Below are 27,977 nucleotides of genomic sequence, written 5' to 3'. Positions count from 1 at the left end.
TTGTATTAGGGACAACTGTATATTAAAAAACACCACAAAAAAGCACAAAAAGAGTGACTTTTTACGTATACATAATTATATATATACATATATTATTTATATCATTTAAATAGAGATGGATTAACTATTGTATTGGAATTCATCTCAAAATAAAAATAACGTTTTGTTGAATTACTGTCCGATGCGTTGGATGACAGCTCCGATAGGGGAGGGAAAGTTGAGGCGTGTTCAAATGGGCGGGTCTAACCGCGGCGCGAACAATGAAGCAAAAAAAACATCAATGAGCGACACCATCATCGATCTCATGTATATCATCATCGTTAATGACTCCCTGAGCTCCCGTTGCGTTAGACACCGTGTCACTACCGAACATCTGCAACTTTCATGTGTGTGACTTTAAGAAAATGACGGCACGTGAGCGTTTCCTTCGAGGGGAGAAGGAAAAAAGCTGAGAGAAAAAAGTTTGCTGAGGTAACGTTAATCGCGCGCGCGAGCGAACAGTTTAACTGCACACTTTACGACGGATTTCGGGTTTAAACGCGATCCCTTTTTTTAGCTATTTTAGTTTAGTTAACAGGTTACGTTAAACTTGCAAATGCAACGCGTTTAATATGTTTTTAAACAGCTGTAAAAAGTCACATCTCTCCACACTTTACTTTTTCAGGAAAGCTTTTCAACGTTAAAACAGTTTTATCTTTAAACATAAAATGTCAGTCTTTCACCACATGCATGATTTTATATTTTTTCTTAATCTGTTTGCCAGTCAACAGATCGCAAAACTGAAGGAAAGAAGCGCCGGTTGACTGGGCCAATAACTTCTTTTTTTACCTCAGATTAAGCTTCGCAAGATTTCCAATATAACATTTGACGTAATTTACATCCTTTTAACCTTAAAATGCGTGCCAGTGATGCGTCGAAAGCAATGCAAATAAGTCAAGCCCAAACAATGAGGATATAAAAGGCGAAATACCTCAGATGTGTCGGAATGCCCGGAGGAGTCCGTTATTGTCACGGGATATGATCCACTGAATGGAAAACTGCACTGTTGCCCCTGTGAGGGGGAGAAGAGAGAGTGAATTGCCCTGATAGGCCGAGGGGAGGTGCTTTCTTTGAGATGGGAGGGGGTTTGCACCTCCCGGCTGTCCCTCAAAACCCTGGAATAATCTGCCACCATTTACAGGAACTCAAGAGTAAGAATATTTAGGCCTTCCATTAGAAAAAATGACCACGGTTTTATTATAGTAAAAGTCTAGTAACCATATTTTTTGGGGGAAGTTTGATTGCTATTTGAATAACACCACAGTTTTACTATCATGCTTATACTGTGGTGAATAGTAAAACCATGGTGAATTTTCGTAAGGAGTTTCATAAGACGGTTTTTATTGTTTTATACAGTTTTGATTTTACAACCTCATACAATGGAAATAGTCAGTAGTTTACTTGACATGAATAGTTCATAATAATTCATGTTAATAGAGTTTAATATACTATAAAAACTTGCTTTTGTCACGCAGAGAATTTACATAAAACATAAATCACACAGTTCAGCCAGTAGTGTTTTCGGACAGTTTTTATTGCATTTCAAGAGCAATATATTTTTATTTTATTGACTAATTCATTTGAAATTTACTTTAACATTTGTAAAAGGTCTAAACATTTTGCTTTTAATGCATATTAAATAATTCACATCATATGATGTTTTGATAGACATTTGACAAGTCCTGATGCTCTATTTTATGTCAACTTCTACCACTACATTTTATTTACAGGCGCCTTACTGACACTCAAGGACACCACACAGCAAATAGTACAGCAACAATCATCAAAGAAAATGAATTAATACAAGCTAGATATAAGCATGAAATAGGCACACAAATTAATACAACGAAAAATCGCAGAAAAGCCTGCCTAAAAAAAGTATGGTTTAAGACTAGATTTAAAAACGTTGACTTTCACGACTTTTAACATCCTGCCGTAACGAATTCCTAAGGCGGGGAGCTGCGTCACTGAGAGTTTTAGAAAAACCCATTCCTGTGCGTTATCGAGGAAGAACAAGATTAAGTGCAAAAGATGATCTGAGAGGGCGAGTGGGAGTGTAGTTTTGAAGGAGTTCTGCTAAGTAGGGAGGAGCCAGGCTGTTAAGTGCTTTGTAGAAGAGGAGAAGACTTTTAAATTGAATTAAATTTCACCAAATTATATATTATATTATATAATATTTCAAATATAAATACTTTTGACTTTATCTTATGGTTATCTGGCAACACAATGGAAACAGTCACCACTAGATTTTTGGTGTCATGTGTATCATCATGATGTTTTTGTCATGTTGAAATGCCGAATTCAGCAGTGTTAAACTTATCACGATGAACAGTTTGCTTTCTCGCTTAAAATCTTTACAGCCCAAAAGCTCGCGGTCTCCCCCTAATTGCCTAATTTTAATTGGCTGTTAGTAGAGACACGCCAGCTGGGTGGTCAGACAGCTGAGTGGAACCCAAACGCCGGTAAAACGTAGTGGAAACTACCAAACTGAGTCAGCAGGTTTGGAAAACATAGATGCCTTTGTTGTCTGAGCAATTTCAGGAGCCGCCCCCATAGCTCTTGTATTGATTGGGCTTATTTTATCCCTCAGCAGTAAAAAACTATCAAGATTTTACTTGTGTAATGGCGTCTGTTAAATTAAGCTATTTCCAAAATGTCATAAAAGTTAATTGAAGAAATCGGTTTGAGGATGTCTCACGGGTTCGCTATGTCATGTAAAATACGATTGAGGGATCTTCTGCTTTGCATGGTCGTAGAAATGATTTGCTGCATTTCCGACACCCCCCTCCCATTTCCTTGAAGTGTATACAGTGAAATTGGATGTAATCTGCGTTTCTGCCAGACTCCGCCTCCTAAGACCCACTCTGTTCGCCCCTAAACAGAACCATATTGTCTGTGGAGCACAGAGAAAAATGCTTTCCCTTTTTTTTCAACTCCCCCTCAACATCTGACAGGTCATGTTAAACAGTATGTTTCAGGATGAAATGTTCAATGAAAGGCTTTCCAGATGAATGGTCAAAATTTGCCTTTTTAAATGACTATCTCTTGAGAACTAGACTCCCTGTTTACTTTGTAAAGACTAAACATTTGAAGATCACAAACCATGTCTTCTTTGGATAAATAATTTTTATTTCTTATTAGTAAGTGGTGTTTGTAATGCAAATATCACTTAGTATTGTTTAATATTATGGCATATGAAAAAATCTCCATACCTAAGTATTTACTTTTAGAACAACACGTGTTCTTGCGTTGTTGTCCTCGAATTGTGACTTGTGATATTACTTTTCAAAGCAATCGAACAAAGAAACTAAGATAAATCCATAGTAACCAGAATCCAATAGAAATGTATGGGTGTGGTCTTGTGACGTGAGCCAGAGGGCACTTGGCAACCACTCTGAACAACCACATAGCAATGTTAACCAGTGAGTAGTGATTGGTAGAATACTGTAAGCGTGTGACGGAAATGTGATGCTTCTTACCATATTTGGAAAATCTGGTTCCTCTCGAATTGTACTGGCAGGTACAGCCACCTTACTTGCGTATACATTTGTACGGTCTTAGTTAAATCATCCCACGAATTTACGTAGATTTGTGGGGGTGTGGATACACAAAGTTTTTCAGGCAGGGTGAGCATTCGCGTTTACATAGAATTCATCTTTTATTCAGACACTTTAACTTTTGCAATTTTACGTGTCTAACACATGAACGGGAAATTTATGACACACCAAAGACACAGAAAACATGCATATGACGCCTTTAAGTATTTGCCATTTGTATTGTTAAACTACTCCTAAAAGCCTTTTCTAAATCATGTTTGTTCGAAATCTGGCAGGTCTTGAAGGAAAATAATGACCAACATGATCAGAGATGTGATGAGCTTCTTTTTGTTAAAGTTCTCCAGAGCTGACACGAAAGAACGAATCCTACATAAACCAGATGAAGATCCAGTTGTTTTTAATATGGCTCTCATCCAACCAAAGCCTCCGTTTCGCCCCTTCATTAGTTCTGTGAATGCTACTTTTATCTTCGGCTTCTTTGTTAAATAAGCTTCAGTTCGTGTTTGTTTCGGAAAAACAAACAAATGAATGTTTCACAAATCACCAGTAAGATCACAAATGATGTATTTTAAATTCATCTCTCGTTTACTGTTGACTTCAAAGAAGTGAAATGGAGAATTTGCTTAACTCCGATGAAAGCTCAACTGCAGAACAGTTGAGCTACACGGTATGTCTAGTATCCACTTCCTCTCAGATGTGGCACCTTTCATGAGAGATAAACATGGAGACAAATGAGACGATATTGGCTAACTATAAAGTTAACGTGGAAAGCACGGAACTGATCATTCAGTCATGAATAAGTCTTATTTGAGTTCATATTGAGAGTTTTGACCTTGCGTTGAGATGAAATTCTGGAAACGATCTCTCGTGTGTCTCCTGTATAATTTCAGCAGATGTCTTACCAATTTCATTTTGTATACGTTAAACTTTGATTTCTAAGTCAAAGCTCATACTAAACGCAAACATTGCTGAAAAATAAATTAAGTTTGGAAGTTACATAGTCAGACACATGGGGAATGTTCTGCAGATTAGTGGAAACTAAAAGCATGCACACTTTTAGATTCGTGTTGACAAAGAGTTTCTTTTCTGTCTAGCATGTGTACCATAGTCGAGAGAAAGAGTGAGCGTGAGTCATGAAAACCCTGAAATGTGATTGTAGAGAGATTCAAAGTAGGGAAGGAAGGAGACGGGAACCGGCAGACATTAAAATAAAGTTTTAATATAAACAATAACAGCCGGCGACCCCTCATGGCTGACCGCCGGCGAACAAAACAAATCACAAACAAAAACACGGAAGTAAAATGACAGCCGGCCGCCCATCACGGTCGACGGCCCGCGAATAGAACATAAATACAAATACAAATGTAAAACATGTTCGGGCCCGGTCCTCTCTCTTCGACGGTCCGGTCGCTCGTTCTCTTATATGCTCCCGATCTCCTACGTGATTCGAGACCAGAGCGCGCACAGCTGCCGCTCATTAACAGTTACTCACCGGTCTCGAACCACGGTCTCGCCCCACCTACTCCACTACAGTGATGTTATAGCCTTGATGCACAGAACAGATGCACAGAACAGATGCCCAGTCCCTCTGGTTTGGAGGGAGAAGTTGGACTGCATATGTCAGAATTTGGACTTAGTTAAGATGAGGGAGTGTTTTTAGAGAAGAGCACAAGGTCAGGGCTGTCAAAGAAACCACTCAAATTAAATCGGAAACCGGAAATCTTGCACTACGAGGGGGTCATATATAACTGTAGGATTACAGTTTTCTGTATTTTCAGTGTTTTTTTCAGTGTTCTTTAGCAGATGGAAAGATGACATCACAAGCGTGAGGGTGAGCAAATGAGAAAACTTTCATTTTTGTGCGAACTGCTCCTTTAGCAAACTTCACCCCATCTGCACGAAGCCTGTTAGATGCCCGTGTGGTGAGAACAGAAGAACTTTGCGGTCATCTGCTGAAATGATTCCCCCATTAATTCTCCCATAAAATCCGTTGGAACAGACCGCTCTTTTATTTTCTTTCATTTCCTCCGACATCAAAAAAACAGAGCTTCCATATACAGTGTATTTAGGGAGGGAGCTCTTACGTCATTCATTAATGTCCTTTAACATCTCACAAGCGTTTGGCTAAAACTCCGTCACCTGTGTTCTCGTATTTTTTATCATTCTGTGTCTGGTCCGCTAACCTCATCTTCCTCCAGCTGTAGACCTCCAGTGATGTAGCGAGGGAGGAATGCAGGACTTCAAAGGCGGCGGGGAGGACAAACTCAAACCGTTTCATGCAATGACACTGTGTCATCCCATGAAAAACAAAAAAACAATCCCGTACATGTCTTTAGGGTCTTAATACGTAAAGTTGAGTGTTCGCATAGTTTTAGGAAATGCAGAGAGTTCCCAGAGGGCAACTAGAGGAATTCTGTGGGGCTTGTAACTACAGAAAAGGCATAGATGTTGGTTTTAGGAAGAGTTGGCAATGAAGTGGAATTCCAATTGAGCTGCAAGCGGGGTCCGTTTGCAAACTGCACCCTTTACTAATGGATTTCAGATGTACCGTGTCTTTGACTCGCAAACACGCATAAAACATTCCATCTTACGGGAATTCAAGAAACGGCAGGAATTTACTGCCCAGCGCTGTACCAAACATATAGATGTATATGTGAAGAACTATTTTAAGGATTTAAAGGCATGAATGCATTTCTGTCGTAAGATATCGTTGTTCTTTACTTTTCTGTTGAACTTAAATATTCAATATCATCAGGCAGGCATGATTCCTTTAAGGTTCCTCGCTGACTTTTAAGGTTCCTTTAAATCTCCTAAGCTGAAGATTCATCCAGGCAGACTTTGACTAAGGTCGAAAGGTTGCTAAATATCCACTCCTGATAACAAAATCCTTTGCGTGATCTTATGTTCAAACAGAGCTTCAGCCCAAAAAGAATGCATCTGTTATCACCATCACTGTCCAAATCTTTTGATTCCACGTTTAAAGGGATACTTCACCAAAACATACTTCAAGTTCTGGGGCACTTTTGACTCCTGCGATGGGAGTCATTGGTGGGGGTCTGTCTGATTATAAGCATTCTTCCAAATATCTTTCTCTGTGTTTATCAGACCAAAGAAATTTATAGGGATTTGGAACAACTCGAAGGTGAGTAAATGATGACAGGATTTTAATATTTGGGTGTGAATTATCCCTTTCATTTGGTCATTAATTTTATACAGATCAAATGATAACTTTTGTAAATTAAATGAGACCTAATCTTAGTCACTTTGTCCTGTTAACGTTAATACTTTGTTTAGTGAAAGTGGCGAAAGCTGTGAGACCATAATTTGCTATCCAGGGAACCAAAGAATGTTCAGTGACTTGTCTTCTTGCGTCCCAAATGTTGACCGTAAACGTGTCATGTATGTTTGTTCCAGTTATAATTCAGTCTGCGATTTTGTTTAAGCATTTTCTCTTTAAAGCACCTGGTTCTATTTGCGAAACCGTTTTGTCAGCATGTGTCCTGATGTGGATTTAAGAAGTACTCTTGGTGGTGCACATTCCCAAACCTGGGCAAAGTTGGTCAAGAATGAATGCAAAACTAAATATTGGGTTTCGAAAAGTGTTTGGAAGTCCATTTTTGTATTTCGTTTCATGTGTTGGGAATATACTAGACTTGGAATACACTACGAACGGCTGAGAACTCAATTCTCAATCCTCACCCATTTCCCCTTCCAAGTCTGGCGAGATAGCATGAGTCATATTTATTTCCTTCAAACACAAAAGCTTCTGTCAAATGTTTGCATTTCAAATCAGAACAAAGGAAACTGAATTCTCACTTTGAATTATTGTCTCAAAAGTGCTGTCAGTGATGCCCTCACGCTTTCCTGCGATAGAACGGGAGGCCCTGAGACTTTCGAAGAGGAAGCGAGAAAGACCGACCCAGACAGACGTTCAGTTCAGCAATGCCAAACTTGGACTCGGCCCAGATTTCTGATTATTTGCACAGCAGTTCCTCATCTCGCTCACTTTGGCGCGGCTTGTTTACATTGAAACCGACCCAGAAAAGATGGCTCAGCTTGCACTCCGCCACCAGACCTCCTTATGACCGAGGTGAGAACGTTATCACAATTCAGCCAAAGGTTCTTGAAAAGCAAACATAGAGACATTTCCTAAATATCAAAATATCACTTTAGTATACAACTCAAATCTATCCCGTGAGATTTGCAAACTAAACGGGAAATCTTTGAAACTAAAAGATTCACCAAGGGATGTTTTGATAGGAAGTCTCTTTGTGTCAACTCTGTAGTCTCAACTGTAATCTCAGTTGTTTCTCCAAAATTTCAATGATATTAATTGGAGCGTCAATCGAAAGAACATCACATGCATAAAACGGAGAACTTTTTGGCTATGATAGGAGCTTTCTCAGGGTGTGTTTCCCCGTGAACTCGCTTGCGTTTGGTGTACGTGTTTTTGCAGGAGGGTGTTAGTGAGTTCGATACTCTGGGTTTCCTTTAGCCATCAGACAGAAGCAAACACAGCTGGCCACCTTGATCACCATCAGCTAAAACTGACGCTCTACAAAATGGCGTCAAACGTGACCACACAGGCACTCGCTGGGGGTTGGGGGTGAGCCCACTTTGACTTTGTGAAAGTAAAACGTAGACAGTGGTTCCTGAAGGATGGTTAAGGAAGTAATTCAAGCTGATATTTCAAACATCTGCGGAAAACGGTGGACATTTTCTAGAAATGTGGGTTCACGTAGGACGTCCTGATATTAAGCTCCTAAGCGTCTGCTGAGTATCGGCCCATAATGATATTCCAGGCTGTCCGTCCATTTGTCCCGGGTACACCTACTTTGCTTGATTTTCACACCAGTAAAAGTCTGTTCGCTGCTTTTCCACAGCGGTTTGTTAGCAAACGAACAAGACTTGTCATCACAGGTTGTTATTTATCAAGGGTGTTCTTAGAACATTCCAGGTTAAGAAAAATAGCAGACAAACATTTCACAAAAATACTTTGTGAACTTGATAGAGACCTCGGCGGAAGAATTTATTGCATTATCGTAGCTGGTAAAGCCAGTTTCACTTTTGATGTTATGTGCCGTATTTTCCGGATACGTCCTGGCCAGGATTTTGGGCGCATTTGGAGGTCATGTTTATTTACCGCAAACCTCATTGAGGTTCTTACCTGTGTTTTCAGTTTTCAGTTAAAAAACATAAATGAAACACTGATTTCTCCCAAGACGTATAATCACAGTTTCATTCTTACCTTGACATATAACAGTTGCTTTAGTGAAATAAAACCCAATAAACCTGATGATGTAAGCGGTGGACAAATGCAACCTCTGGACGACGTACTTGCACTGTAATGTTACAGCAGATCATTCCTGAAATCTGAAGCAGTCTCCTTGCAATTCAATAACGTTTTACTTTACACTGTAGATATAGATTGTGCTTTTGTTCTCAGGTTGTGACAGCTTGAAAGTGAGGAGACCACTCAAAGACAAAGTCAAACTTCGGTTTACTTAGCATTCGCAAGTGTGATCCTGTCAGGCCGTGCTGTGGAGATATGTCACCTCTGTGGAACTTCCATGCGAGGTCTTTGAAGTCTGTAGATGGAGGTGGTTGTGGGGGGGATAGGGTGTTCTTCTGTTGACGGGAGAAGCCAACCAGCTGTTAGGTACTGTACCCCACACTGAGATCGTTTTGAAGTTCATCACCTTTATTTTGATTGTTAGACATATTTAATCTGACATCTTGATCAGCATTCAAGTTTATTATATAGCACATTTCATACACAAGGGCAATTCAAAGTGCTTTACATAAAATAATTGACGAGAAATAAGACATATCTTTAAAATGGAAAATGATTTGAGTTTAGTGAGTATGATGGTAAAATAATACATGAGATCGTTCTAAAATCTGCCATGAGGATTGCCCAGAGGGAATTTTGTTGTTCTCGTCTATGACATCCTATGTTGTTTTTAGTTGTGTTTTTACAAAATTTCTCTGGAGAAATCAAAGCAGAAATGAGAGTGTAATTGTTGAAACCCATGAAGAGTTATGAGGTGATGAATCTAGATGATTGAGGTAAAATAGTCTGAATTTGAGTGAATTCGTTCTCCTGTTTGAAGAAAGTAGGACAGCAAACAGTTTTGGGACACTACCATTGTATTTATTCCTACTATGGTAGTCAATGGGGGGTAAAATCTGTCTGGTTATAACCATTCTTCCAAATATCTTTCTCTGTGTTCATCAGAACAAAGACTTTATACAGATTTGGAACAACTCGAGGTGAGTAAAGGATGACATCATTTTTCAATTCTGGGTGAAGAATCCCTTTAGTGTCTAGGAGAAACAATTTAGCTCTTGAAGAGGTCTCCTTTCTGATGGGTCATCAATGAATTCAATAAAGTTTAATTTGCATCCTAAAAGCAACTAATCTAAACTACAAAATAGAAATTAGCCCTAAATGTTTGAGTATAATCAAATTATGAGCTGCACAAGTCATTTAAAGCTTTCTATTATTTTGATGATTTAAAGTGAAAATTAAGGTTCCCTCATCATTTACTCACCCTCTTGTCTTTTAAACCTGTATGACTTTCTTCTGCAGAACACACAAGGATATATTTCGTGAAAAGTGGGTACCCATTCACTTCTATTGTATAGACACAAAACCAAAGCAAGCGAATGGGTTCTGTTGCTGTTCGGTTAACATAAACATCTTCTTTTGTGTGAGTAAATGATGAAGGAATAAACATTTGGGGCATTTTTTACATTTTTACATTCTATACCTCTAGACTTTAACTCTGGCAGACGCTCGAAAGTGACTCACAAATGAGGTAAACAATAAAAGCAATTGGAACAACTCGGGGACAACTAAATGTATAAGTGCAGTTAAAACTGCTCACAAATAGCCTACCACAGTATACGAAGCTAAAGAAATCATATAGAAAGAGTAGAAAAGAAATAGAGGTCAGTACAAATTGGTCTGGTATCTAATTCATGTACATTTTTCTGTGGCCCAAATGTCTATTTTTGTATTTTAAGGGAAAAATTTAAATGAAAGTTTTTAAAGAGTAACATTCTTAAATGGTACATAACTGCTCCATGTACACGTTACTGAGTTCTGGAAGTCATGTACACCAAGCAAGAGCAGCCACCGAGCAATAATTGCCTATAGTTTTCTGCAATGGACATCACATGTTCCCTGTACAATTAGCTTTGAAAGACCTGTCATTGTTACAGAAGGTGTGTGGTCTGTGAACAGGAAGCTCTTTACAGTCACATTCAAACATGCTCTAGCCATCTGGTGGTTGTACAAGTTCGGCTTTTCATAGCTTTCTGCTGACTGCTGAAGCCACGACGAGCCTGGTGCAGCATGGGATACGTTTAACAGGGCACAGACACTTAGGATGGGAGTGGAATGCAGTCTTCCTCGGCACGGTCCGCTCTTAGCCTGAAAGCAGAGTTAGTTTTTCAAACAGATGCCTAAACAGACTCCATGCAGGCCGAGCTTGTTGAGATTAAGTGCGGCCCGGTACACACGAGCGAATTCCAAAGGCAGACAACATACATAAACTTTACTGCGAATGTGCTCGTTCGTGGGCTTCCCTTAACTTCCGGTACACATCACAAACTTTATTATTTCTGAGAACAATCAAAAGAACCCGAGATGAACCATTACTTGGCTAAATTTGTCTCTCCAATATTTTGAATTTAGGCTGCGATACCAAGCTCAACCGGTAGATGTCAGTGTGTCATACGGTTTTATTAATCGCGACATAACTACAGGACCCTTTAAACAAATTGATTATTTAATTATGTTATAAATTATTGTGATAATTATGATAAAATAATAATACAAATTAACATCAATTAAATAAAATATAAAATGTTTTATTGTTAGACACTTGCCAAACAGAAGGGGATGCTAGCTGCGGCTCAGTCGTGCCTGTGTCCAATGAAACGGTCTATAGTAGTTTGGCGATGTGGGTTGTTGTCAAGAGAAGAGAATTGTGGACAGTTACACTCTAAAACCTTAAAGAGGCACTGGTGGCTTTATATATTATAAAATGAAAATTCTCATGTCATTCCAAACGTGCGTGAATTTCTTCCTTCTGTGGAACACAAATGAAGTTATTTTGAAGAATGTTGACAATCAATCAACATTGAACCCCATTGACCCCATTGTATGAACACAAAACCTTTTCTCAAAATATCTTCTTTGTTGTTGCAGTCGGATACAGGATTTATCCTCACCGTGTCCCATCTGTCTTTATTTCAGATGGCTTTTATTTCACGGCATTGTGGAGGTTCACACTTCCGCCAGTCGAGTTCATTCTCAAAGGTGACATTTTTGGGCGTGTTTCACTAATGAGAATCAGATTAGCAGCTTGTAATAACACGTGAAGTAAATCGCCCCCACAGAAAGTTAAGGTGAGTATGAATAAACCAAACACGTATGACATTCAAAGCGATATCATGCATCTAAACACGAAATTTACTTTTGTTGTAATATTAGTATTACAACAAAAATAATATTTTTATCCTCCACCGATATGAGTGAAGTCTTGCGTAAGTGAACATCGCCTTATACATTTTCCAAGAATACTGTTTATTTTTAAATTAAATATTTATATTTTGGTGAAAAATACTTAGTTTACTTTTACAGGTTTGTGAAATGTAAAACTGACATTATTAACCTGATGAATTTAACTTAACAGTGAATATCTCCCCAGAATGACTCCACACATGGTCGCTATTATGATTCTCACTTGCGTGGTGTCCCAAATGATGCTGTTGGAACGTAATGAAAGGTCTTTAATAATGATAATCATTCATAAAATGACAACTGCCGCTGATCTCATGCTGGAAAAACCTGAGCTCATCTCCAGGACAATGAAGGAGATGCATGTTGTAACATCCCTCTTAAAAAGTTCGCTGCAGATGAGAAGGTCTTAGGGATGACAATATGCAATGACTGAGGCAGTTAGCATTTACGACACAGAACAACCTGATCTGACATCTGCGTCGAGTACTTGATGTGTGAGCAGTGTGTCGCAGGTGTGTTTTGCTCTGTGGCATGTCATTTTATTCGTTTGAAAATGTTGAATGTAAACCAAATCAAAATTTGGTTAAAAATATACACAAATCAGCTACTTATTTTACCTTGATTATTAACGTTATGGTTATAATAACGATTTATTACATGGGCCGTTTGTTAGGATTTCGTAAGTTAAAGACATGTAAAATAACCTGCAGTTTTATGTTTCGAACAGAGGTGGTGACAGAGAGGCAAAATATACAATTCACAGCTAAACACCGGCCATCTTAACGGTTATGTTTTACACTATTAAATATTTCTAACATTTTTTAAGGATTAACTAAAGAATGCGAGTGACGCTTTCACTACGCTTTTTACACTTTTGCAAACCCACCAAAAGACCATTCACTGGCAAAACAGCTCCACTGCAATACATATGCGATTATATGTTAAAATAGAAAAATCGGTTTAGTAAAATTCATGGCTGCATTTAAAGGGATACTTCACCCAAAAATGCCAATTCTGTCATCATTTACTCACCTTCGACGTGTTCCAAATCTTTATAAATGTCTTTGATCTGATGAACTGTAAAAGATCCTTATACCAAAAAACGAACTGTACCATGCTAACCGTCAAAATCCTGTTTTTCGTGAGTTTTCTATCTTTGTAACTCTAAATCTAAAGAAGATATAACTGTATTCCGTTAACAGAAAACAGCTTCTTGAGGGGACACTATCAAGATGGCCGTTGAGTGACCTGACGTTTGAACTATTGTTCCTTAGCCCTTCTCACTGTGTGGTAAATAGTTTTCTATTCTCTGCGAGGACTTCAATGAGACATTATTTGTTGTTCGATAGAATTACAACCATTCCTTGTAAATGAGAAGCAGGGGGGCTTCTAAACATTTGCTGAGTGAAAACTACATTCAGATGTTTGACCCCCAGAACGTTTATAATGCCTGGACAGCGAACATGACGCAACTGGATTTGAGGTAACGTTTACTTGTTAATTGCTCCCATAAACGGATATGCGGAGATGTCCTTCAGGCTGAGAAGACTCAGGAAGCTCAAAAGAACAGGATATTTTGTTCAAATACCTCGCATGACACATTAAACTATACAACAAACACATAACTGAACAAGAGAAGGAGAGTTCATATAAGCCAACTTTTAATGTTCGATTAAGTTTATAGGTAATTCAGGTACTTTCTGTAGTTGCTAGGCATTTGGAGGCGTATTCTGGGAGATTGTTAGGGCATCCTTAGTTGACCAATATGGGTGTTATGACTGGTTGGTAGGCTGTCTAGTTGGTCAGAACAAAAATGGTGACATAGAAAAGATCAAAGAAAACGTTTGATGGCCTGTTGCTATACATAATCTAATCTGGACATGATGTATCAGTAATATAGGTTTTTTTTAAGAAGTGAAACAGACATTTTGTGATTATCATATCTCATTTATTTCTGTTTTTCCGATAGGATTTCTTGAATAACATCGTGGAACACTGGTATAAGAACTTCAATCCCTGCTTTACTTCAACACCTCCACAAGACATCTGTGCTACGCCTCTGCAAGAGGATAAGACATGCGGTCACATTCTGGGTGGACTGGAATAACATTTACTCAAGACACGCAGGGTAATATCAGAAGAACCATTTCGATTGTCCACATTCATCATGAGTCAGAACTTGGAAACAAATTATACAATCAATGACATGTCTTTGGCAGAACAATACAAAACCAGCTTTCATTTAAAAAAACAAGTTCTTCAAAAACCAATCCAAACCATTTTATAGACTGACAAAATTCTAGACTTGTAGGAATATGACAACGCGCCCTCTGCTGGAAAGACAGAGTATGTGCAGTCTGTCCCTTAGGAAATTCTCATAGTTTGCTATTTTAAAGATCAGGAGATTTATTGGAGTTCTCAGTTGTGTTTCAATTATCGATTTAGTCTCAGTTGTTTCTTCTAAAATAGGAGAGAAAAAAAACAGAAACAAATGAGAATGCATTTGTTCAAATCCTTGAAGAGTACGGAGCTGTCACATAAATATCGATCGCAGAGTTATAATATTCTGGATTTGAGAAAACATAGATATGAAATGTTTGTGTTCATTAAAGTTTCCATTGTTTCCATGGTCTTTGAGAATTGGCCAGCAGTGCTTAAAATAAAACATGTGCCGAGATATTTCCATTGTTTCTATGGGCTGTGAGAATTGCCCAGCAGTGCTTAAAATAAAACACTTGCTGAGATGAAAAACGGGCTGTTGTGTTGGAAACTTGAGGAGCGAGCGGGAAGCTGGCGGTGAGTTTTGCTCCAAAGCATTTTGAGAGATGTTTAACTCTGAACACGTTTTACTTCAACAAACAGAAACGTAAACCGGCAAGTTTTATCTTGTGGGAATTGACTGGATGGTTAAAAGCGGGTGTTACATAGCAGAGTAGAGCCAGGTGATTGGACGGGAGGGGCTGAAATGGATGGAGGCGGAGAAGTGCCTTTATGTTTGGATTATGAATCTCAACATATGAATTTCATTTATCAATTCAAATTGTATCTAAACTTTGTTCTTGATGTTTGATGGGAATCGTGGGATTTTTTTTTTTTTTAACTTTTTTTTTTTTGATCTTCTAGAGTGATTGTTACACCTCTGAACCTTGGACGCTAGGTGTCACCTCTTCTTCAGTTTGCCGAGCATCCCTTTTAACTTTCATGATGAAAATGTGTGGGGGTTTTTTTTTGTGCACCCATGGTTCTCCGGGCTGTGAAATATAGTTTCCCTGTTGACATTCCCGACCTCCCCGGTGCTGTTTTTGTTGGCCCTCGGAGGCCACACTTTGAGGCAAACCACAGCCAAGCAGTTTGACCTACGGCTCTGTTTGAGGTTTACCCACAAAGACAGCTGAGCACACGGCCTGTTCCCTACCGAATCCTTCACGCTCTATTGTCTCCTCTTTTCTCACTTCTGGCTCAATTCGCAGGAAAAAGCTCAAAGATGAATTCTCTTTTGTCATGCATTGTTAATCGAACCGGTATCTGGACTGAATAGTTGTATTTATTTGTTGTAGCCTTGCGTGGCATTGTGTTCATGTGCTGGATCGCAGGATTTCAACACAGAGCTTTCCCCCCCGGCTGTCATATAAACAGCCGAATACAAATGAGATAAATGACAAATTAAACATTCACCGCCTGTTTCGTGTCAAGACGCAGGTCAATGGGTCCATTAACACAATCCATCACTTTCCAGCGGTATGGGTTTATATGTCGGGTTTGGAGTTGCTATGAAGTCAATTTCTCTCCACGGGAAACTTTACGTTGTGTTTATGGTTATATTTCAAGTTGCCGGCTGTTGCAGAAACAGTTTTTTTCTGGCACTTATCGGAGTTGTACGTCACTGGAAAGCCTGTAATGCTTCGTTTAGGAAGGTATGAGAATATTTGTCTGCTATAAAGTGTTTGTCGATGTATGTTGCTTTGAATAAAATATGACATAAAAAAATGGGTTTTAATCCCTTAGGCCAGATCGCTGGCTTGACTTCCATTGTAAGTGCATTAAATGCATTTTCCTTTTTTTTTAAAACAAAAAATCTATGTTTGTATAATATTCTTTAAACTGCATTCTTGTCCCACATGTTCACATAAAGTCCATGGAGAATATGCGGGTATGTAAATATCCTCAACCCATCAATAAATCAATTATTTCATTAGTTGAATATAGCAACGTTTTCAAGGAAGTGGGAGATCAAGTGACCCCAAATAAGGCTCGAAATCGTGGTAACGCATGCAGTTCGTATATTATGAATGACATTAGGGGTTGTTCACATTTGTAATGTTTACACTGGCTCTCGGCCACATCTATTGCATTTAAAGTTTTGGAAATGCTCCATAAAAGCAAAGCAAAACATTTGAGGAAAGTGTCATTAAATGTGACGTCTTTAAAATGGCAACAAGTGCTATTCACAACAGGCTGACAGTTCAAGAGCCTAATCAAACAATTAAAAATAAATTCAATTTAAAACAACGTTGTTGTAAAACACCTGGGGGATGGTGTTTATTTTTCTTAATCCTGGCATAAGATTTATAAGGAGCCAGAAAGACACATTCCTGAGGATCACTCGAGCATCGAGTTCCTAAGAGCTTTATAACACCTGTCAATCATCTCATTGTAAATAAATTCCAAAAGAGAGAAAAGCTAAATTTGGCAACACTTTGCAGGAAAGTTTCATTCATTAAAAATAGGACATGCAATACATAAAGTAACATTAACTAACTAAAAGCAACATTTAATATTTAAAATCACAACTATTCATTGTAAGTTGACTACTACTAATGCCTTTTACTAATATTTAGCTTTTAAATGTGTATTACTAAATGTTGAAATGAAGTGTAAGTAAATATAAAGTTGCTTACTCTGTGTTTAGCTGCCATGACAACATAACTCCGGTAGAGAATATATCTTAACTTTATAGAAATAAGATTATTAAATCAAAATATATTTTTTAAAGTTATTTTGGAAATACAGACTGATTATTATTTTCGAAATAATTTGACTATTTGTTTGTTTGGAGAGACAGACTGGATACATATTACATTTTAATTATTTGTACATTATTTATTTGTTATGTTGCAGACGGATTGTATGTTGTATTATTTATATAGACAGACGGGACCAGTATTTTATAAAATGTATTTTCACAGACAAACTAATTGATTTTTATTTTTCAATGATTTATTTGTACTTATATTCAAACTTTTCTGTGTGTGTTTCGGCGGTGGACGTTCGTGCAGTGTCCGGCAGGGGGCGTCAGTATCTCCGGGCTCGAGTAAAGCACCTGACTCCGATGGAGGACGGACTCGATGAAGATGCTGCTTAAACCTCTCACTTCTCCTGCTTTCTTCACATAAAACTCTTCCTTTCTCCTGATTTCTCTCAGTTTGGGGTCTGTTTGACGAATGTGTGATGCTTTAAATGTTCGGGACAGAATACAGGACACAGATGGATGTGGTGGATGTGTGTTGATATAGACATCGGAGGAGATCGCGAGCATTCCTTGAAATATTTCGCCTCAAGAATCTTCTTGTTTTTATTTTAGTTGTGATTTAAATCGATCACGATGCCGTATGCTGTTTATATTGAACAGTGGGTTTAAACCGGATTGGATACCCGTGAAACAGGCCCCAGACCTATTCTAGACCATCTCCATCACTGGAACATGAACACGTAATGACGTTTATTTACAATGTAAACAAATATACATTGATTATTAATGTCCTGTCCGTTTTTCCTTGAAGAATATAAAGTGCGTATTTTAAGATGGGCGCGCATGACATATTTGTATGTTATTGTACGTTTTTATAATGATCTTAAATCATTATAATTAATGTTAAAACATTAATAAAATAAAAGTTAGAATTTTGTTACATTTGTTTACATCTTTTTTTTGTTTCTTCTGTTCGAAAAATGTAATGTGTCTCCATTAATTTACCATAATAAGTTATTATAATTTTGTCTAACTATTTACGTCTGCTTGTTGTTTTGTTTCGTTTCGTAAACCGGTTGCGGTTTCGTCCTCTTGGGGACGTTTCGCTTGTTGGCCCCGCCCATTGCAAAGTCTCATTGGTCCAAAGTCTATATAATTATAGCCTAGCATATCGTGACATCTCATTGGTCCAAATTAGGTTAACGGTTACTTCATTAGGTCTGATTTTTATTAATTTCATACCACTTATTTTTCTTGAGTATTGTACACATAAAATGTTTACAATACATCTGATAATAAACTATAGCTTGTGCAATATAATCATGTTACATGATGCTTAAGATCAGCTATTTTACATTTACATGTATGCATTTGGCAGACGCTTTTATCCAAAACGACTTAAATTGCATTATACATTTGTTTCCGTCTATGTTCAATCCCCTCGGATCGAACCCATGACCTTGGCATTGCTAGTGCCGTGCTCTTACCACTGCGCCACAGGCTAGTTAAAGAGTGTCCTTTGTGTGTCTATAGGATAGAGGATCTTGTAAACAGGTGGATTTGGCAGGAGGACTTCTGGCTCCCTCCTGGCGTCACATGGAAGGACATCGCAGAAGGGACGGAGGGCGGCAGTCGTCACCCTGCGCCCCGCGACCTGATCATCTGTCTGCCTTTGGCCCTGAGCTTCATCGCCCTGCGCATTGGTTTTGAAAGGTTAGGACTGAGTAGAAGACGTGTTGTCAGTTGGTAAAGCACATCGGTTAGTCTGGACTAGACTAGTCTAGACTTGCTATTTTTGTAGAGTTACAGTGAGGTGGCCTCCGGGCAACAACAGCAGATGTTTCATACGACTCTTTTGAGACTCATTCCTGCCTGTTTGTTACTAAAAGGTCCTGAACATCAAATTAAATGAATTAAAGTCCATATGACATAAAAAATGTCAATGACAATTTTTCATGATATATTGCAACGTTTATTGTAAGTAGTAAATCAGTATACAGTATGTGGGTCATTCTCTTTTTAAAATTCGTGTGTCCACATAATCTTAAATTCTGAAAAAGCACCACCATCCTGTGATGACTATCCATCTTAGTTGACGTATGTTAAACAGTCTGGGCGGAGCATCCCTTAACTCCGCCCCTTCAAGTGTCAATCTGTTCCCAGTTCCATTTCGAAATGCAGCGGCTATTTTTATATATCCAATCAAATCGCAGAGAAACTCGAAAGCCACGCCCACTATTTGTATCATTCAAAATTCCATTTCACTCGGTATGCTTGAAAATACAGAAGTAAAAACGATCGCAACTTCCGCTTCATGGGGACTTTAAGGATCTTGAGTTACAGACCATATCTAGTTGCCACACAATTATGTAAATAGGGCGCGAGCCAGAGAGACGGGCAGCGTTATGAGCTCATGCCCGGGCAGCGTTATGAGCTCATGCCCACTTGTACCAATTCCCAACGTGTCGAGTCGCATTTGCTGTGTCGCTAATACAAAAGATTTACATGAGTCTGTCTTGCAGGGCTGTAGCGCAGCCGCTTAGCCGGCTGTTGGGAGTCCGGGACAGGGTTCGGGTTGGAGTCGCGCCCATCCCAACGCTAGAGGCTTTTTATCATAGGAAAAAGAGTCAGCCGTGTCAGGTTAGTGAGTCACGTGTGTACCTGTATGAATCAACGGTCATCTTAAATCTGTTCAATGTTAAAGATTTTTAATGATAACAATCAACAGTGACACAATGATTTTGACGCTTTCGAAATTTGTGACTTACATTTTAATATCAAAACATGTTTCATTTGTGTTTTTTTATCAGAGTGAAATCGCAGTCCTGGAGAAGCGGTGCGGGCTCACCCAGCGTCAGATCCAGACGTGGCTTCACCATCGCCGAAAGCAGGACAAACCCAGCAACACCAGGAAGTTTTGTGAAGCTTCGTGAGTCCAGATGTTAACGGATGGGTCAGTTGTGTGTTTTCTCATTTATGGATAAGTGACCGTCCTTTTCTGTCTCATTTCTCAGGTGGAGGTTTGTCTTTTATCTCGTTGTGTTCTCCGGTAGTCTTGTCTCTTTGGTTAACGTGAGTATCTCCTAGTATTTCTCCTTTTAAAATTGACACCCAAATGGTCAACTTTAATTATTACGCCGCGTACAGAAAGCATAATGTCACTTGTGTCTGAAAATGTCAGTTATTTATTTTCAACTTTTTTTGTTTTAATGAAAGTGTTATTTCTGAACTTCAATAAAAAAACATATATGCTTCTTAATTTAAGAAACAAATATGGCCGTTAAGAAGAATTTCTTCTGTTTTGTGAATTCAGCCCAGAACTGTAACCAGAACAAACAATAACACAACAAATGTTACATTTTCAACCACAGTGACCTATTAGTGATGTATTAGCCTTTTAAATTGGAAAGGATTTTGATTGGCAGTGAGTGTTTTATTGTTTAACTGTATTGTTTTAGTTATGATTCGGACTATTCTCTTACATTTCGAGTGTTTTTTTTTACTTTATTATCATCGTTAAGTGAACAGGCCGTTCCAACAGTCATCTTTGGTAAATAGTCGTGGATGTACAAGCTACTGCTCAACTAATCTAAAGAAAATAAAATACACAATTTTTGTTTTTCATGAAAAAATTAATAAGCCATTTGGTGTGTTAAATGTAGTGTTAATACGACTTTTGTTGTATCATTTATATAACAAAAATATAACATTTATAACTAAAATATAAAAACATATCATTCCTTTTTTGTCCTGTCAGACTCCTTGGTTTTGGGATCAGAAGGAATGCTGGCGTGGATACCCAAAACAGGTCTGGAGAAAACACATTTACTCACACACTTCCTGTTTGCATAATCTCAGCGAAAAGATCTCAAGATGTAGAGAGAGGAATCTGTTAAACTGTATAAGACCTGTTTCCAGAAGAACAAATCGAGCAAAAACAATCATAAGATTTCATATTTTTGTGCTTAGTATTAAAAACTGTACGTTTGAAGTGTGTTTTAATTGTTTGCTGTGAGTGTTAAACCGGTTCTTGTGTTTCTGCAGGCTGTCGCAGAAGCTCAGTACTGGTATTATGTGACAGAGCTCTCCTTCTACCTCTCACTTCTGCTCTGTGTATCAGTGGACACCAAACGCAAAGTACGCTCGACTACTAAATACTGTCAGGGCTTTACTTCCTCTGAGTCGCAAAAAAGTGTGTAGATATAATAAACTCTTTAAAACGGTTTATTTTGTTTGTGCTGTGTGCAGGACTTCAAAGAGCAGATTGTTCATCACGTCGCCACCATTTTCCTCATAGCGTTCTCGTACTGCGGAAACTTTGTGCGTGTGGGAACCCTGGTGATGCTCGTACACGACTCCTCTGACTTCCTGCTGGAGGTAAACACCTCAGGCTTTTTTATCTGATTGGCCGCTCTCTTCTCACCCATTGTGAGATCACAGCATCAGTATTCATACCGTACATCAAATACAAAGGATGAAATGGTCTTACAGGAAATTTCTAAAAAAAACACTGCTTAAAAATAGCAAAACCATATATGCCAGAAACATCTTGATAAACCGGTCGACCTCACCGATCGACTAGTTTGTCGTTGGAGGTGAGTTCACAACAGTTTGGGTGACTTATTTTTTTGTATGAGGGAGGTTTGTGAATCACAGTTACAGCAGAAATGGATTGAGGTGGATGTTTTGGCTTCAGGGCTGATGAATTTACAGAAGAACACAACACAGATGTAGCGGCTGTCAAAACGGAGATTGTGTTGACAGCAACTGGATGAAACACAGACACGGCTTTGATTTCTCCCGGTGTCACGCTGGCTTATTTAGTCGTGTCTGGAATCTCAGGAATCTACAATGAGTTTTAAATTAAAATCTGTTTTGTTTTGTAGGGAAAATTTCTGAAACACAGCATAAGATATTCAGACGTCTGAGGGAATGTACCTTTCATTGACCTGTGTAATTACTGTAGTGTATTTGTAAAAAAAAAGCTGCAAGTAAAGGCTAAAATACACTACATTTGTGTATTTGCTCAGATTTTCAGTCTGGACTTGTTGCAGAAAGTCTGTCACAGTGTGCAGATTTCATATAGTGTGTTTCTATCTGAAAGTTTCAAAAAGTCTGCTAGTGTATGATGTCTAGTTTTAAAACAATCTGTTAAAACAGTCTTGTAGTGTATTCCAGCCATAAGACAAAATGTGACCCCGTCTGTGAAAACCCAGTCCTTTCTTTGTTTGTTTTCGACATAACGCAATGTCAAAAACATTCTGTGAAAACATAACCCTGATATCTTCAATATTGACGGAGTAATGCCATGCTAAATTGTTTTATCAGCCTTTCGAAAGCCAACTTCTAGTATAATTGGTACAAAATAACAACACGCTGTCGATAGCATTATTCATTTTCTGTTATTTTCTGTATTATAAATGAACGTTTCGTGAAATCTATCATCTATCAACAGCAATAAACACATTAGAAATGTCTAATTTGTAAACAGTCTTTTTTATGACCATGGCTTCTTTGATGACTTCAGCCTGGATTTCCTGTATTTTTAGGGGGAAAATCTTGCGATTTTTGCGGCGTAATGGTTGGAACGACAAATTTGATTTTTTCTTACATCCCCTCCCATAAGAAAATGAACCATGCTCTTACTACAGTAACTAAGTATAGTCCCCACAATTGTACTATGGTTTCACTTCAGTAGTTTTAGTTTTACCTTGGTAGTTGTTATAATATGGCCAAAAAATGGTTATGTAATAATAACCTATTTCTTTTTTCTTGTACAGTCTGCTAAGATGTTCAATTATGCCGGTTGGAGAAAGACCTGCGATGCCCTGTTTGTGATTTTCGCGGCGGTGTTTCTCATAACCCGTCTTGTGGTTTTCCCCTGCAGGTTAGAGCATTTACATCACTATACAACTGGAAATGATGTGTTTAAAATTCAATTCAAAAACGTGATGTTTAATCATTCAAATTCATGTTTTTTTAGAGTGGTCTACACAACTGCGGTGGATTGTTTGGACGTGTTTCCTCCTTTCCCGGGATATTATTTCTTTAACTGCCTCCTGCTGGTCCTTCAAGCGCTGCACGTCTTCTGGGCTTGGCTGATCCTTCGAATGGTTTATAAATTTGTCTTTTTAGGCAAAGTACGTTTCTCTGCACACATTAACAAATATGATCCTATATTTCATATTTCCAGTTTGAACGTCCAAATCTGTTTTTAAGGTGGAAAGAGATGAACGCAGCGACGAAGAGAGTGAGGTGGAGGAAGTTGATGGTAGAGAAGAGGAACACAGCTGGGAGAAAAACCATGGGGCACTGAACTCGAAACTGGCTTCACTGGCCAATAACTGCGTGTTGAACAATTTAACTAATCAGAGAGGAAGGATGAAAACCAGAAAGACGAAAGCAAGATAGTAATATTAGTTTGTTTTGTTTAAAGACTGTCTGTCAGAAACGAGGTCCCAATTTGATTAAAGAAGCGGCAGATGTTTGGTCACTTTGAGCACATACGAAAGCGCATGAATTAACAAAACACATTCACAAGCAGAATATATTTGAGTATGAAAATAAGTTGCTTCTTTGCGTAACCTGTTTTTTTTACCATAGAGTGAAGAGTGGATGCTGCTGACGACGTTTGATATTAAACGTTAAATTTAATTAACGAGGTTTGCAATTATATGTGATGCTGAATTGTTTGCTTTAAGTTGTTTTGTTTAGCTATTCGTTATGGAAAGGTAATGTGTACATTTACAAAATATCGGTATAAAATTCACTTGTTTCGACGAACATGCACTGAACATTTAGTACATACTTAAACCTTAGTTAATACGTGTCTTTTAAATTATGACATTTTTAATGTACATTGTGTGAATTTTCTCCAACTGCAGTCAGAATGTGCTTTTGTCTGTGTTTGAAGAGTCAAGCAGCTCCATCTAGTGGAGGAGTGTCCACCTTTTCTTTTTTATAGTTTTGAGTTTTGTGCATTGCCTTACTTAACGACAGCGATTATTGAAGCATGTGCCTCTTAAATATGAAAATTTCAGGGCACCTAGATTATTAAACCACTACAGGGCTACAGGCCAAGTGTGCACTTGCGAAAAATGTTCTAGATGAGGCTGTAAAATTATGGGTGGACGTAATTTGTGTGTTTTGAATATTGTCAAACTCTGTGGTCTAAATTGTTTGTTTGCACAGTAACCCCAACCAAACCTTCTCTCTGAGGGCTTCTGGTCTGAAAATAATATTTGGTTGTTTATTTATTTTGTTTTATAAAATATTTTTTCATACTGCGGCTATGATATTGATGACGTGTAACAAGAAAATGTATTTGTTGAGATATGAAGAGCTGCATGATTACTGTAACAACGTTGCATATTAACGACTCAAATCCCTGAAACTGTTTCAGTGACTGTTTTAATAATAAACACGTAAAGCACATATTTAGCTTCAGTGTTCATGCTAGAATATGCTTTTTTATGTTCAGACTGGCCACGATATTCCCTTTTTTGTTTAATACTTTGGATCGTACAGCAAAGAATGAGAGGAAAAACTTCACTTATTACATCGAACACAACAAATTAAATACAAATGGGTACCATTATGTTTCTAGTAAGGACGCGCACACAATGTGATGCAGCCTCTTATGGGAACTGGACAGGGTATTGAATCGTCGATCTCCAAGCATGTGTCAATGTAAGGGTCCATCAGAATCATGTTAGGGAACGCTTTGTTTATCTTCCTCTCGCTCAGTATGTAAATCTGTCCGTTGACCGTGGTGCATCCTGTATAGAATTTGTTGTCCAGACATTCCTCCTGAAGGACGGTCCACTCGTCAGTGTCGACGTCAAAGCGCAGAGCTTGACCTCCCAGTAGATAGAGGGCACCGTTGAGCTCGGTTGCGAGTAGATCATAACTGGAATAAAGACAGTAAAAAAGCATGTTCTGTTTAACAAAACCAACCATTCTTACTTTACTCACCGTGGGAATGGCGAGTAGGACACCACATCCCACTGGTCCACCTCCGGCCTATATCTTTGTATTCCACTGTACACGTCTCCATTCTCATCCAAACCACAGGCCACGTAGATGCAAGATCCCAAAGTGGTGACGGCGGCTCTCTCCACAGCGCACACCATGGGGCTGACGCTCTCCCATTCCTCTGCTCCCAGCATCAGCCTCTCCACGTCGGCCACGGGTCCCTCGTCCACACTTCCGCCAAACACAAACAACTGGAGCTGGATGGATGCCGAGCAGTGACTGTGCCTGGACTTACAAAGCGCCGGGCCATCCACCCATCGCTCAGTACCGCACTGGTAGATGTTCACCCAGTCAACGCTGTACCACAAGATGTCCCTGAAGTAGCCTCCGGTCACAACTATGTTGTCCTCTGAGGGCAAAGAATTGTGACTTCAGACCTGGACTCATTTATAATGTGTGATTCATGGCAGATAGCACACATACATCTGGGAGACGTTTATTTGATGTCTACATTTACATCTGCAAGACATTCATCTGCAATAGGTCTCCGAGACGTTTCACGTTAGATGTTATATAGACATCTAGAAGATGTCTGTAAGGTGTTCGATTTAGAATGCATGTAAAACTGCCCTTAATAAGACATTTTCCGATGTTTTTACACAGAGGATGTTTTACAGATCTTTAGCAGACATCTTACAGACGTAGCTCTGCTATCTGGGTTGAGTATCAATTGTCTTGATCTTTAGTTTGCATGCTATCTTATTTTTGACGCTAACACATCTCATTACTCTTAAAATGTACACAACAAATTGTTACCTACGGAAGCCACAGAGTACTGAGTAAGACATTTTTTCTGCAGGGGTGGATGGGATTGCCACCTTCCGCTATATGGATGAAACTGATACAGCAACTGTGTGTCCTGCTCATGAGGTCCGCCGAGAACAAACAGAGTTTCTCTTGAGCGACTCCTAGGGACTGACCTCCCAGCTGTCCAGCTACAAGGCAGGTTCTCGTTCAGCTTACAAATGAGTTTGGCACGTGGGTCCGAGCTGTTGATCTTAGACAAAAGATCGGTGAGGTACGGAAGACTCAAGCACTCGGGCCTAACCAGACCCACCAGCTGCATGAAGTCGGCTTCTCGACCCGGTTCGAAAGTCGCCCACCGAAGGGCCAGGTCGAGGACCAGGTCTTCCCTTGGAATGCTCAAGTTGTCGCTAGCGAGGAGGTTGGCGATACCGTCTTTGGAAAGGAACATGAGGTCTTGCTCGGAAGCTATTGCGGGAAGGTGGGTCAAGACGACCTCACGTGCTGCAGCGTAAAGCTCCAGACAGCCCAGCTGCCAGGCGTAGGCCATCATGCCCAAACAGTTACTGAGATGCAATTGTCTTTCCAAAAATTTACAGCAGAGAAGTCGCGCTCTGTCGAGCTGGAGGAAGTCAGCCACCTCTAGAATATCAAGGACATTCTTGCAATCCAGCGACAGTTTGAAGTTCTTGGTGAAATCCATCAGAGTTCGAAACTGTTGCACCCCCAAGCCTCGTATTTGGATGTGCCTCTTGGTGCTCTCCAGGCCGCCACCGAAGAACAAAGCTCGGAAGTAAGGACTCAACATGGCCAAACGTTGGCGATTCACAAAGAACGACTCTCCCTCTACCTGAAGCACTGCATCAACATCATTGTCATTCTTCTCAACGAGTGTTTTTTGCTGAGTTCCAGGACTCAGATCATAGCTAGCGTCTTGCTTTCCACAAGCCATGACTGTACCAGATACTCTCTGCTGTGCATCATGTGACACTTATATCCTCGCCTAGACTGACATACTCGCTGTGGGAATGGGGTCAACATGCACGGTGAAAGCTAGAGCTAAATATATCACTGGTAATGTGTTAAAGATAAGCGTTTCTTTTTTTTTAACATCAACTTTATGTGAGTTTTGAGTTGCACGTCTTGTATTGCCAAGCCTTCTGATATACTGCTCTGTTAGAACTTGTTTTTATATATATATTAGATTTCTGTCTGGGTTATGCGAGGATTACTCTAATCTAAAGAATTGTATTTTTGAGTTTTTTACTGATTGCTCCTTAAAGTCTAAAAATTGGATTTTGGATTAAAACGTCTTCCGAATACTTGGATGTAAAAATTATGCTTTAGGCCTATGACATAATATACATGCAATACTGTCAACAAACCAGATGGGGTCAATGTTGGACAACTGAAAAGACAACAGAAACTACATTTAAAATTAAAAAGTTATTCAAGTGACCATAAACCTACATTATATAACTATATAATTGGCCTAAATTTACTGTTTAAAATTGATATACTACACTTACATTTAACACACCACGTGCATATAATTGCACATATATTTATATTTTGTCTGTTGTGTAAATATGTTATGTACAGTGTTGGGTGTTTTAACTAATTACTGTGACTATTTCCTTAGTAATTAGTTACTGTAATTTAATTACTTTTCCCTTGTAAAAGTAAAGTTACTCTTATTTTTCTGTTATTTAATTACAGTTACTTCTCAAGTAATTTAACTACATACTGTGTGTAATATATGTATGTGCAATAGTGGAATTGACATCAACATTCAAAGTCTTACTTTAAAATCTGCGCTTTATTATAAATCCTCACATTAGTAAAACTTTGGTCAGTTAATATGAATACTTTTATAGGTTTATATTATTTATTTGAATGAATTAAAAGAGCCGTTTCATGTCTATCCTTCAGTCGCTTCACTAACCAAGGTTGATATCCAGTAGGATATATAAAGTAATGAGTAACAAGTAATTCAATACTTTTTGGAGTGAGTTATTTGTACATAAATCTAATTACACTATTGAATATGTAATAAGTAACTAGTAATTCATTACTTTTTTAGAGTGACTTACCCAACACT

At 38.7% G+C, this 27,977-nt stretch overlaps 3 protein-coding genes across 14 annotated transcripts in view; 1 reads left to right on the top strand and 2 right to left on the bottom strand.

Moving 5' to 3' along the window:
- The window catches only part of fbn2b (fibrillin 2b), a 43,638-nt gene extending 42,554 nt beyond the window's left edge, over window positions 1-1,084 (bottom strand). Inside the window, exon 1 of the mRNA XM_056757955.1 lies at window positions 971-1,084. The gene's annotated coding sequence lies outside the window, so the exon portion shown is untranslated. The remainder of the gene's footprint in view (window positions 1-970) is intronic.
- On the top strand, window positions 288-24,532 carry cers4a (ceramide synthase 4a). 12 transcript variants are annotated; one of them, XM_056757969.1, is made up of 17 exons: window positions 290-471; window positions 7,434-7,686; window positions 9,043-9,255; window positions 11,863-12,641; window positions 13,332-13,419; window positions 14,099-14,257; window positions 17,406-17,838; window positions 18,632-18,811; window positions 19,621-19,738; window positions 19,909-20,027; window positions 20,113-20,170; window positions 20,856-20,906; window positions 21,143-21,235; window positions 21,347-21,475; window positions 22,879-22,985; window positions 23,082-23,238; window positions 23,318-24,532. In XM_056757969.1, exons 7-17 carry the CDS (start codon window positions 17,831-17,833, stop codon window positions 23,507-23,509), a joined length of 1,212 nt encoding a protein of 403 aa, XP_056613947.1. In that variant the 5' UTR covers window positions 290-471; window positions 7,434-7,686; window positions 9,043-9,255; window positions 11,863-12,641; window positions 13,332-13,419; window positions 14,099-14,257; window positions 17,406-17,830; the 3' UTR covers window positions 23,510-24,532. The 12 variants fall into 12 exon arrangements, with proteins under 12 accessions (XP_056613955.1, XP_056613954.1, XP_056613947.1 ...); XM_056757974.1 differs by lacking the exon at window positions 13,332-13,419 and having other exon boundaries at window positions 11,863-12,014; XM_056757971.1 differs by having other exon boundaries at window positions 11,863-12,014; window positions 13,332-14,257.
- LOC130429418 (kelch-like protein 23) lies at window positions 24,489-26,848 on the bottom strand. Its single transcript, XM_056757962.1, has 3 exons — window positions 25,889-26,848; window positions 25,073-25,481; window positions 24,489-25,007 (listed from the first exon to the last, which is right to left on the bottom strand). Exons 1-3 carry the CDS (start codon window positions 26,826-26,828, stop codon window positions 24,701-24,703), a joined length of 1,656 nt encoding a protein of 551 aa, XP_056613940.1. The 5' UTR covers window positions 26,829-26,848; the 3' UTR covers window positions 24,489-24,700.
- Between the last annotated feature and the right edge of the window lie 1,129 nt (window positions 26,849-27,977).

This window comes from Triplophysa dalaica, chromosome 10, assembly GCF_015846415.1.
Source record: "Triplophysa dalaica isolate WHDGS20190420 chromosome 10, ASM1584641v1, whole genome shotgun sequence".
Lineage (NCBI taxonomy): Eukaryota > Metazoa > Chordata > Actinopteri > Cypriniformes > Nemacheilidae > Triplophysa > Triplophysa dalaica.
This window is presented reverse-complemented; position numbering and strand designations above follow the sequence as displayed.

What these genes read in the sequence shown, in the direction of transcription:
- cers4a (XM_056757976.1), top strand. An exon ending in AAAAGAGTCAGCCGTGTCAG is followed by an intron (nt 19,739 to 19,908) that starts GTTAGTGAGTCA and finishes TTTTTTTATCAG; the next exon opens with AGTGAAATCGCAGTCCTGGA. An exon ending in CCTCTGACTTCCTGCTGGAG is followed by an intron (nt 21,476 to 22,878) that starts GTAAACACCTCA and finishes TTTCTTGTACAG; the next exon opens with TCTGCTAAGATGTTCAATTA.
- LOC130429418 (XM_056757962.1), bottom strand. Translation starts at nt 26,828, where the DNA reads ATGGCTTGTGGAAAGCAAGACGCTAGCTATGATCTGAGTCCTGGAACT. An exon ending in GTACTCTGTGGCTTCCGTAG is followed by an intron (nt 25,482 to 25,888) that starts GTAACAATTTGT and finishes CTTTGCCCTCAG; the next exon opens with AGGACAACATAGTTGTGACC. An exon ending in TCCTACTCGCCATTCCCACG is followed by an intron (nt 25,008 to 25,072) that starts GTGAGTAAAGTA and finishes TCTTTATTCCAG; the next exon opens with TTATGATCTACTCGCAACCG.